The sequence below is a fragment of the Muntiacus reevesi genome, chromosome 8 (assembly GCF_963930625.1).
Source record: "Muntiacus reevesi chromosome 8, mMunRee1.1, whole genome shotgun sequence".
Classification (NCBI taxonomy): Eukaryota; Metazoa; Chordata; class Mammalia; order Artiodactyla; family Cervidae; genus Muntiacus; species Muntiacus reevesi.
The window spans coordinates 57903282-57915752 of NC_089256.1; the positions used below are offsets into that span (position 1 = coordinate 57903282).

Genomic DNA, 12471 nt, shown 5'->3' on the forward strand with positions numbered 1-12471 from the left:
CATCTGCAGTCATCTTGGAGCCAAAAAAAATAAAGTCTGACTCTGTTTCCACTGTCTCCCCATCTATTTCCCAGGAGGTGGTGGGACCAGATGCCATGATCTTAGTTTTCTGAATGTTAAGCTTTAAACCAACTTTTTCACTCTCCTTTTTCACTTTCATCAAGAGGCTTTTTAGTTCCTCTTCACTCTCTGCCATAAGAGTGATGTCATCTGAATATCTGAGGTTATTGATATTTCTCCCAGCAATCTTAATTCCAGCTTGTGCTTCTTCCAGCCCAGCGTTTCTCATGATGTACTCTGCATAGAAGTTAAATAAGCAGGGTGACAATATACAGCCTTGATGTACTCCTTTTCCTATTGGGAACCAGTCTGTTGTTCCATGTCCAGTTCCAACTGTTGCTTCCTGACTTGCATACAGGTTTCTCAAGAGGCAGGTCAAGTGGTCTGGTATTCCCATCTCTTTCAGAATTTTCCACAAATTCTGAAGGCTTTGGCATAGTCAAGAAAGCAGAAATAGATGTTTTACTGGAACTCTCTTGCTTTTTCGATGATCCAGCAGATATTGGCAATTTGATCTCTGGTTTCTCTGCCTTTTCTAAAACTAGCTTGAACATCTGGAAGTTCTTGGTTCACGTATTGCTGAAGCTTGGCTTGGAGAATTTTGAGCATTACTTTACTAGCGTGTGAGATGAGTGCAATTGTGCGGTAGTTTGAGCATTCTTTGGGATGGCCTTTCTTAGGGATTGGAATGAAAACTGACCTTTTCCAGTCCTGTGGCCTCCGCTGAGTTTTCCAAATTTGCTGGCATATTGAGTGCAGCACTTTCACAGCATCATCTTTCAGGATTTGAAATAGCTCAACTGGAATTCCATCACATCCACTAGCTTTGTTCATAGTGATGCTTTCTAAGGCCCAGTTGACTTCACATTCCAGGATGTCTGGCTTTAGATGAGTGATCACACCACTGTGATTATCTGGGTCTTGAAGATGTTTTTTGTATAGTTCTTCTGTGTATTCTTGCCACCTCTTCTTAATATCTTCTGCTTCTGTTAGGTCCATACCATTTCTGTGTTTTATTAAGCTCATTTTTGCATGAAATGTTCCCTTGGTATCTCTAATTTTCTTGAAGAGATCTCTAGTCTTTCCCATTCTGTTGTTTTCCTCTATTTCTTTGCATTGATTGCTGAGGAATGCTTTCTTATCTCTCCTGGCTATTCTTTGGAACTCTGCATTCAAATGGGAATATCTTTCCTTTTCTCCTTTTCTTTTAGCTTCTCTTCATTTCACAGCTATTTGTAAGGCCTCCTCAGGCAACCATTTTGCCTTTTTGCATTTCTTTTCCATGGGGATGGTCTTGATCCCTGTCCCCTGTACAATGACACGAACCTCTGTCCATAGTTCATCAGGCTCTCTGTCTACCAGATCTAGTCCCTTAAATCTATTTCTCACTTCCACTGTATAGTCATAAGGGATTTGATTTAGGTCATACCTGAATGGTCTAGTGGTTATCCCTACTCTCTTCAGTTTAAGTCTGAATTTGGCAATAAGGAGTTCATGATCTGAGACACAGTCAGCTCCAGGTCGTTTTTGCTGACTGTATAGAGCTTCTCCATCTTTGGCTACAAAGAATATAATCAATCTGACTTCAGTGTTGGCCATCTGGTAATGTCCATGTGTAGAGTCTTCTCTTGTGTTGTTGGAAGAGGGTGTTTGCTATGACCAGTGCGTTCTCTTGGCAAAACTCTATTAGCCTTTGCCCTGCTTCATTCCATACTCCAAGGCCAAATTTGCCTGTTACTCCAGGTGTTTCTTGACTTCCTACTTTTGCATTCCCGTTCCCTATAATGAAAAGAATATCTTTTCTGGGTGTTAGTCCTAAAAGGTCTTGTAAGTCTTCATATAACCATTCAACTTCAGCTTATTCAGCATTACTGGTTGGGGCATAGGCTTGGATTACCATGATATTGAATGATTTGCCTTGAAAATGAACAGAGATCATTCTGTCGTTTTTGAGAGTGCATCCAAGTACTGCATTTTGGACTCTTTTGTTGACTATGATGGCTACTCCATTTCTTCTAAGGGATTCCTGTCCACAGTAGTAGATATAATGATAATCTGAGTTAAATTCACCCATTCCAGTTCATTTTAGTTTGCTGATTCCTAGAATGTTGACATTCACTCTTGCCATCTCCAGTTTGACCACTTCCAATTTGCCTTGATTCATGGACCTAACACTCCAGGTTCTTGTGCAATATTGCTCTTTACAGCAACAGACCTTTCTCCTATTACCAGTCCCATCCACAACTGGGCATTGTTTTTGCTTTGGCTCCATCCCTTTCATTCTTTCTGAAGTTATTTCTCCACTGATCAGCCTTCACAAGGGGATGTAAAAAGGTAAACTCCAAAAGACTACCACACCCAACTCCCCCCAGGGATCCAACACCCGTCATGTGCCTGCCTGTCTGTGAAATTTGGCTGATGACCAATATTAGCGAGGGTTTGAGGTGCTATGACTGCAAGCTTAAAACTTCAGTCATTTTATATCAGGAAAGGGCAAAGAATCTGGGGTGGGGGACTCCCTTCTTTCAATAAGAGGTATGATTTCCTAAAAGGAAGTGGAGTGAAAGTGGAAATTTTTGGATATTGACCCTTGAACCATGAGGCATTTGACATGAGGGAAGAGGAAACTCTTGAACCTGAAGATAAAGGATCCAAAATGAAAGTCTGAAAAGTGGCCTCAGAGGATCTCTTCATGAGTTTTTAGGATCCTTCATTTTTGAGATTTAAGGCAATATTCAACTTTGCTGCAATTATACTTTCTTCCTTCTATACAATAAAAATCTTCCCAAATTATTGAAACATTTTATTTAAAAAATTGGGGATAATCATATACCCAGAGATACTGGTCTTGAAAAGACGAAGGAACAAGGTGGCAAGAGAGACAAGGAGAGCCATTGTGCGCCACATCTCCTTTCTCCTTTCTGTACACATACCTCCTGTGTATTCCAGCAGAAAGTAGGCTGGTGGACTGAAGAACATGACAGCCTACCGAGAGGTGGAGTCTGCTTGGCAACCTTGAATCTGGGATACCTTTGTGATTTGCTTTGACCAATAAAAATGTGGCAGAAATGATGTGCTATTTTCGAGATTAGACCTTTCACCCCCTTGAACGACTGTCGGGAGACCACCACTTAAGAACCCCAACTTATCCTAGTGAAGAAAGAGTGGCCACATGGAAGAGAACTGAGGAGCCCCAGGCCACTCACAGCACTGACTGCCAGACACAAGAGTGATGCCAACTTGCCTCTTCCAGCCCAGTCAATGGACCCCAGGAGGGACCAGCAGAGCAACTCCCCAACCAATACTCAGAATCATAACTGTGAGGCTGCCAGGGTTAATTCCATGACAGGCAGCCTGGACCTAAGTTTTAGCTTTCCCCGAAATGGTAAGATTCCCCACCCCCATCAGGTAACCTGAAGCCAGCCAATCAATATGCGCCCAGTAAGAGACAAAGGGGAAAGCTGAAAAGCCCGCGAAAGCCCAGGTTTGAGAAAGCCCGCGAAAGCCCAGGTTTGAAAAAGCCCGCGAAAGTCTGTACCAATAGAATTGCTTTGTAAACATGTAACCAATCCGCTTAAGCCAGCTACTAATTGATTATGCATGTCTTATAAATTTCTGTAACAGCTTGGGCTCAGGGCTTTTCTGACCCTGCACCACTGTGATGGCGGAGGCAGAAGGCCCTGGCTCGAGTCAGTAATAAACTTCCCTTTTTTTGCGAGTTGCATTGCCTTGGAAGCCTTCTCTCTTCCCGCTCGGGGATTCGGACATCGGGCATAACATTTGGGGGCTCGTCCGGGATCCCTTGACCGGGAGAAGAGAACGCTTCCAGGACAAAGGGGGAAGGATAAATAATAACACCGGTGCTCAGGAAAGACCACAGTAAATTCAGGGCCCTGTTGGGGAGCAGGAGGGTGCGTATCTGGCACAGAAGGAAGGCTTTCTGTAAAGGGGGACCAGCCGGCGTAAGGCCAAGGCCAGCGGACGCGCTGGGAGGCAGCCGACTCTGCAGGGAAGGCTTTCTAGAAAGGGGGGGGACCAGCCGGCGTAAGGCCAAGGCCAGCGGACGCGCTGGGAGGCAGCCGACTCCGCGCGGAAGAAAGTTCCTCTCCCGACCCCGAGTCTGGTGAACAGCGGACGCCATTCGGTAAGGTAAAATTCAGGGGGCCCGAAAATCCAGCGCTGTGTCGTCGGCCGACGTTTGTTTGTCCGTGTGTTTGTCTTCGGCTCTCCGTGTTTTTGTGTGTGCCGGCATTGTCTCTATTCTCGTTCTCTTCTGGGGCATCGTTCTTTTCTCTTCTGACTTATTCTCCTTCTCTTCTTCTCCGATCTCCCCTCCACTCCTTTTCTTTTCGGGAGTTTCAGTGAACAGGCGAACGGTTGTGGGGCAATTGATGAATCCTGGCCAGGGCTACACTCTGGCGGACTCTGAAGGCCCTACAATAAGTGAGCCTCAGTAACTAGAGCCCGACCGGGTGAAACTCTCCTTTAACATCCCTAACTGAGGACGTGGCCTAAAATTCTTCTTGTGGGCACGGGTCAGGCACTTAAAGGCCATTAGGGCGCCTGCCACTTGAAGACTCCCGTGAGAGGATAAGGGGGTCACGGAACGGGCTAGAAACCCCTAGGGTGCCCGCCCCCAGCAAGAAAACTTCCGTGCAACGACGTAGGCACATAAACAGTTCCAAAAGCATACCATAAGCCCAACCTCTTGGCCGCCACCACTCCCGGTAGGATTTTTGGTGGTCGTTCTCAGTGACTTTCTCTCTCTTTCTTCCTTACCATTTATTTTAACCATGGGTCAGAGAGAATCTACCCCACTTTCTCTCATGACTGACCATTTTTCGGATGTCAGGGCCAGGGCCCATAACTTGTCTTTGCTAGTCAAGAAAAGTAAATTAATAACTTTTTGTTCTGCAGAGTGGCCCGCCTTTCGGGTAGGATGGCCTCCGGAAGGCACCTTTCAACCGTCCATCATACAGGCTGTGAAGGAGAAGATTATGGCTCCTGATCCCTGGGGCCATCCGAATCAGGTCCCCTATGTCATGGTCTGGCAGGATTTAGTGGAAAATCCACCTAAATGGTTAAAACCTTTTGTTTATACACTTCCTAGTTCCTCCAATTCACAGGTCCTGGTGATGGAGATCCCCCCGGAGGAAACCAAAAAGAAAGACGACCCAAAACCAGTCCTTCAGGAATCATCTTATCCAAACCTGATAGATCTAGAAACGGAGATAAGGCCTCCGCCATATGTGCCCTCCTCGCAACCCCCTCCGAGGAGAGAAGCTCCCACGGGTGAACCGAGAGGTTTAAAAGGGCCAACGGGAACTGACCATGAGGGGGGACCGGCACTGGGGACCCGGGGGAGAACTAGGGGAGATAGAGGTGGGCAAGACCCTGGGGACCCAGAGTTACCTTCATCCACTGTTCAGGCGCTCCCCGTCCGAGTGGGACCAGCTAACCCGGACGGAGAGCGAACCTATCAGTACTGGCCCTTTTCCACGAGTGACCTGTACAATTGGAGAACCCAGAACCCTCCTTTCTCAGAGAAACCCCAAGGCCTCATTGACCTCTTAGATTCCATTTTGTTCACTCATAACCCCACCTGGGACGATTGTCAACAGCTGTTGCAGGTGCTCTTCACCACGGAAGAACGGGAGCGAATCCTGGCAGAGGCACGGAAACGGGTCCCGGGGGCCGACGGGAGACCAACCGCCCAGCCTCATCTCGTGGACGAGGGGTTTCCTCTGTTGCGGCCTAACTGGGATTTTGAGCGGGTGGAGGGTAGGGAGCATCTCCGAGTGTACCGCCAGACTCTAATTGCTGGCCTGCGGGCTGCAGCAAGAAAGCCGACGAATCTGGCAAAGGTAAATCTAGTAAGGCAAGAGCCCACTGAGAGCCCAGCAGCCTTCCTAGAGAGGCTGATGGAAGCTTTCAGGCAATATACACCTATGGACCCCCAGGCTGAGGAGTCACGCGCTGCAGTTCTGTTAGCGTTTGTAAATCAGGCAGCCCCAGATATTAGGAAGAAATTACAAAAGGTAGAGGGATTGGGAGAACAGACAATACAGGATTTACTGAAAGTAGCTGAAAAGGTATTTAATAATAGGGAGACCCCAGAAGAAAGGGAAGAACGAATTCGACGGGAGGAAAGGGAATTAGCTGAGAAGATCAGGAAAGAAGATAGGGAACATAGGGCTAGGGAAAACCGGAAGAACCAGAGGGAGCTAGCCCAGATCCTTTTTGCTGGGATAAAGGCCGGAACAGAATTGAGGGAACCTCGAGACCCCCGGATGGGAGAAAAAGAAAAACCAAAAAGGCAGGCCCTAAAGAAGGATCAGTGCGCCTACTGCAAAGAACAGGGGCACTGGAAAAACGAGTGCCCTAAGAGGGACTCAAAGAGAGGAATGACCCAGAGAGAGAAAATTTCCCCTGGAACTCGAGTTCTATATGCGGGGGAAGACAGTGACTAGGGGAGTCAAGACTCGGTGCCCCTCCCCGAGTCCTGGGTAACCATACATGTGGAGGGGAAACCCGTTGGCTTCATGGTAGATACTGGCGCCCAACACTCTGTTTTAAATAAAAAACTGGGACCAATGTCTAAAAAAACCAGCTTAGTGCAAGGAGCCACGGGGACAAAAAGATATTGTTGGACCACAGAACGGAAAGTAAATCTGGGGACCCACCAGGTGTCCCATTCGTTTTTGGTGATACCAGAATGCCCAGCCCCTCTACTTGGACGGGACTTGTTGACTAAAGTTAATGCTCAGATCCATTTTGACCCTGGGGGAATGTCAGTCACGGATGGACTTGGACAACCGATACATGTCTTGTCCCTAGCCTTAAGAGATGAATACAGACTTTTTGTGCCTAAGCCCTCAGAGACCATAGCACTAGATGTACAACCGTGGGTCCATAAATACCCATTGGCCTGGGCAGAAACGGCAGGGATGGGACTAGCCAAACAGAGACATCCGGTCGTCATCGAGCTAAAGGCAGAGGCAGTTCCTGTGAGGGTGAAACAGTACCCCATGAGCCAGGAAGCTCGGCGGGGGATCACTCCCCACATTCGACGTCTCATGGATGCCGGAATTCTCAGGCGATGCCAATCCCCTTGGAACACCCCCTTACTGCCGGTGAAGAAGCCAGGGGGGACAGATTACAGACCTGTCCAAGACCTGCGAGAAGTCAACAAGCGGGTGAGTGACATACACCCCACTGTCCCTAACCCATATACCCTCCTGAGCAGTTTACTGCCTGAGTACACTTGGTATACTGTGTTGGACTTGAAGGATGCCTTTTTCAGCCTACCCCTGGCGGCCCAGAGCCAGGAGATATTTGCCTTTGAGTGGACTGAGGGGGAGGGCCAACCGGTAGTACAATTAACTTGGACCCGTCTCCCACAGGGGTTCAAGAATTCCCCTACCTTGTTTAATGAGGCTCTGAGTGAGGACCTCTGCGAATATCGGGCTTGCCACCCAGAGGTCATTCTGCTACAATATGTAGATGACCTCATGTTGGCTGGAACCACAGAGGAGGCATGCAGCCGTGCCACCGGGGACCTCTTACAGACCCTAGGCATCTTGGGGTATCGTGCTAGCGCAAAGAAGGCACAAATAGCCCGGCAAGAGGTCACCTATTTGGGGTATAAGATCCGGCAGGGACAAAGGTGGCTAACTCAGGCCATGAAAGAAACAATATTGCAGATACCAGAGCCCAAAACCCCTCGCCAGGTGAGAGAGTTTCTGGGGACTGTTGGATATTGCAGACTGTGGATTATGGGGTTTACTGAGAAGGCCCGGCCCTTGTATGAGGGAAGTAAAGAGACCCCAAACTGGACTTGGACTGAGCCAATGAAAAAGGCTTTCCAGACGCTTAGACAGGCCCTACTAGAAGCCCCAGCCCTTGCCCTGCCTAACCCAAATAAGCCATTCCAGCTGTTTGTAGATGAGAAGCAAGGAATAGGAAAGGGGGTCTTGACGCAACAATGGGGACCATGGAAGCGGCCGGTAGCATACCTTTCGAAGCGATTAGACCCGGTGGCCGCTGGGTGGCCCCCTTGCCTTCGCATCATTGCAGCTACAGCCCTCCTCGTCCGCGACGCTGACAAGTTGACGTATGGACAGCAACTCTCGGTGTACACCCCCCACGCCATCGAAGGGGTTTTAAAGCAGCCGCCGGGTAAGTGGATCTCCAATGCCCGCTTGACACACTACCAGGCCTTGCTGCTCGATGCCCCACGGGTGCGTTTTCAGACCCCTTGCTTCCTAAATCCGGCCACGCTCCTACCTAACCCAGAGAAGGACCGCCCTCTCCATGACTGCAATGAGATACTGGCTGAGGCCCTGGCGGCACGAAAAGACTTAACTGATGTTCCCTTAAGCAACAGTGAGCTAGTATGGTTCACCGATGGGAGCAGCTATGTAAAAGATGGGCAAAGGAAGGCGGGAGCCGCCATAGTTGATGATTCAGGGCAGACAATATGGGCTGAGACACTTCCCCCAAACACTTCTGCGCAAAAAGCAGAATTGATTGCCCTAATACAGGCTCTAGAGCAAGCCAAAGGGAAGAGAGTCACCATTTATACTGACAGCCGATATGCTTTCAGCACTGCCCATATTCAAGGTCCCATATACCAAGAAAGGGGATTTCGGACAGCTGAGGGAAAAGAGGTCAAAAATCTGCCCGAGATTCGCAGGCTCCTGGAGGCTGTCCAACTGCCCCGGGCAGTAGCAATAGTACATGTCCCCGGTCACCAGAAAGGAGAAGACCTTAAGGCGCGGGGCAATCGTGCCGCTGATGCGGCCGCTCGAGAAGCGGCTAGCCGGGACTACGCCGCCCCCATATTAGCTGTGGGACTTCCACCTCCTGGTATGGGGACTCTGCCGCCAGTCCCCGACTATTCCCTCCCTGATCTCGCTTGGATCAACAAGGATGCCACCCTCCAGAAGGATGACCAAGATGGATGGTACCGGGACCAAAACAACAACCTGATATTGCCTGCCACCCTGGGTCGTCACCTGTGTGAACACCTGCACACAACTACCCACTTGGGAGAAAAAAAGACCCTAACACTTCTCCAGACGGCCTGCCTGAGGTTCCCTCGACAAAATGCAGCTGTACGAGAGATAATTCAAGCCTGCGAAGCGTGCCAGCTGATGAGGGCAGAGAAGAAGCAGCACTCGGGAATGAGGTACCGGGGGGGAGGAGCCAGGGCAACACTGGGAGATAGATTTCACTGAGGTAAGGCCAGGCAAGTACGGGTATCGCTATCTGTTGGTTCTGGTAGATACCTTCTCGGGGTGGGTAGAAGCTTTCCCCACTAAGGGAGAGACAGCAATAGTGGTTGCTAAGAAGATCTTAGAGGAGATAGTGCCTAGGTATGGGCTGCCGGTGACTATGGGCTCTGATAACGGACCTGCCTTTGTGAGCCAGATTGTACAAGGGCTGGCCCAAGCTCTGGGGACGAAATGGAAGTTACATTGCGAATATAATCCCCAGAGCTCAGGACAGGTTGAGAGAATGAATCGGACCCTAAAAGAAACTTTGACAAAGTTGGCAATAGAGACTGGCGGGGACTGGGTGACCCTCCTTCCCTTTGCACTCTTTCGGGCGCGTAACATCCCTTATAAGCTGAATCTTACTCCTTTTGAGATTTTATATGGGAGACCCCCTCCTGTGTATCCTATTTTCGAAGGAAAATGCCTGCCACCCCCTACTTTGGGACAATTCCAGCAAACTCTGATGGCATTAAGTAAGGTGCATAACCATGTTTGGAAATTGATTCGAGAGATACACGAGGGCCAAAACAGGAGGGCTCTTCCCTCACATAATATTGGCCCAGGTGATTGGGTTTGGGTAAAACGACACCAATCTAGAGTATTAGAACCTAGATGGAAAGGCCCTTATGTTGTTCTCCTTACCACTCCTACTGCTGTCAAGGTCGACGGAATTGGACCCTGGGTTCACTGCAATCACGTGCGGCAAGCCACGCCGGAAGAACAGGAAAAAGCACGAGCAGAATGGAAGGCGAGTCCTCACCCGTCAAATCCTTTGAAACTGAAACTCGCCCGCCGGGAGGCCTCCTAATTCTCCTGCTGATGGCAGCTCTCATCGACCCAGGAGCGACCAGTCATAACCCCCATCAACCTGCTAAGATCACCTGGAAACTCAGCGACGGGCAAACTCATGAGCTGCTCAATGAGACATCAGGAATCCACCCTCCGAACACCTGGTGGCCGGACCTGAACTTCGACCTCTCAAGCCTCTTCGCAAAGCAGGACGGTCTCTATGATAAGTATTATAGGGATGGGATAAAAAACCATAGGTTGGGGTTCTGGGCTTGCCCGGGCTATGTAAGAAATAACTGGAAAACCTGTGGTGGCATAGAAAGCTATTATTGCAGGAGCTGGAGTTGTGTGACCTCTTGTGATGGACCCCAGAGGTGGGATGTCGGAAACAGAGATCTAGTTAGCTTCACCTTCAAGGACCGTAGACACCATGGCCCTCAGGTACGAATACAATTTAACCAGGAACGGGCGAAAAAAGAAAACCGCTGGACCTCAGGACTGACTTGGGGTTTTCAGCTTCATGTAAATTGGCCCGGCCCCTACCCAGGCGAGCTTTTGATCATTAAACAGGTTATTGAGCCAGTGCAGGTACATAGTTTAGGTCCCAATCTGATCAAAACGTTACAGGGGCACAAGGCGACCCCCAAGCCAACTACCTTCAGACCAAGCTCGCCGGGAACATTTAACATCTCCTCTACTCCGAGCCTTAGAGGCAAATTGACAGAGACCCCTGGCCCTCTGGCTGTTACCATTAGCTCAACAATTCAGGACCCCCCTATGGGCCTTAGTGAATGCAGCCTTTACGGTCTTAAACCATACCAACCCTAACGCGACCCAGTCCTGTTGGCTTTGTTATAATCTTCACCCACCCTTTTATGAGGCTATAGGCCTCAATGTCTCTTACCACTTGTCTTCAGGCCAGAACCCGCCCCAATGCCGATGGGAAGAACGCAAGGTTGGCCTCACAATGAATGAAGTTTGGGGACAGGGACTCTGTTTGGGCACAGTGCCACGTGATAAAACTCCCCTCTGTGCCCGGACTATCAGTAACCTACGCTTACATGGCAAAAATTGGATTGTGCCAGAGGCTGGGGGTTGGTGGATTTGTTCACATACTGGGCTAACCCCATGTTTAAATGTGAAGGTTTTTAACCAGAATCAAGAATTCTGTGTCCTGGTTGCTGTAATGCCAAAAATCTTATACCACTCTGAAGAGGTTATGTACTCACATTGGGACCGGGAATTGCTAAGACAAAAGAGAGAGCCAATCAGTGCGATTACCATGGCAGCCTTGTTCAGTCTTGGGCTGGCAGGAGCAGGGACAGGAATAGCTTCACTGTCTCTGCAAGGCCAAGGGTTTTCCTCCCTACGAGCCGCCATAGATGAAGATATAGCTCGCATAGAAAAATCAATCAGCCACTTAGAGAAGTCTCTGACTTCATTGTCTGAAGTGGTCTTGCAGAATAGGAGAGGATTAGACTTAATTTTTCTCCAACAGGGTGGGGTCTGCGCGGCTCTGGGAGAAGAATGTTGTTTCTATGCAGACCATACAGGAGTGGTAAGAGAATCTATGGCAAAAGTGAGAGAAGGGCTGGCGCAACGTAAGAGGGAACGAGAGGCCCAACAGGGATGGTTTGAGTCTTGGTTTCAACGCTCCCCCTGGCTGACCACCTTAGTTTCCACCCTCCTGGGGCCACTTATAGTGCTATTATTAACACTTACATTTGGCCCTTGTATTTTAAACCGGCTAATGTCATTTATTAAAGAACGTCTCAATACAATTCAGATTATGGTATTAAGGCAGCAATATCAGATGGTAGCCCAGGATGAAGAGAAAGATTCCTCTATAGGAACAAGAAGACAGGGGGGAATGTGAGGCTGCCAGGGTTAATTCCATGACAGGCAGCCTGGACCTAAGTTTTAGCTTTCCCCGAAATGGTAAGATTCCCCACCCCCATCAGGTAACCTGAAGCCAGCCAATCAATATGCGCCCAGTAAGAGACAAAGGGGAAAGCTGAAAAGCCCGCGAAAGCCCAGGTTTGAGAAAGCCCGCGAAAGCCCAGGTTTGAAAAAGCCCGCGAAAGTCTGTACCAATAGAATTGCTTTGTAAACATGTAACCAATCCGCTTAAGCCAGCTACTAATTGATTATGCATGTCTTATAAATTTCTGTAACAGCTTGGGCTCAGGGCTTTTCTGACCCTGCACCACTGTGATGGCGGAGGCAGAAGGCCCTGGCTCGAGTCAGTAATAAACTTCCCTTTTTTTGCGAGTTGCATTGCCTTGGAAGCCTTCTCTCTTCCCGCTCGGGGATTCAGACATCGGGCATAACAATAACAAGCAAT

At 49.0% G+C, this 12471-nt stretch overlaps 1 protein-coding gene across 1 annotated transcript; it reads left to right on the forward strand.

Moving 5' to 3' along the window:
* The first annotated feature begins 4851 nt into the window (after positions 1–4851).
* On the forward strand, positions 4852–10222 carry LOC136173353 (uncharacterized). Its single transcript, XM_065942918.1, is given in 2 exon segments — positions 4852–9250; positions 10000–10222. Coding segments are annotated over 2 exon segments (4512 nt in total). The 5' UTR covers positions 4852–4853; the 3' UTR covers positions 10115–10222.
* The last annotated feature ends 2249 nt before the right edge of the window (positions 10223–12471 follow it).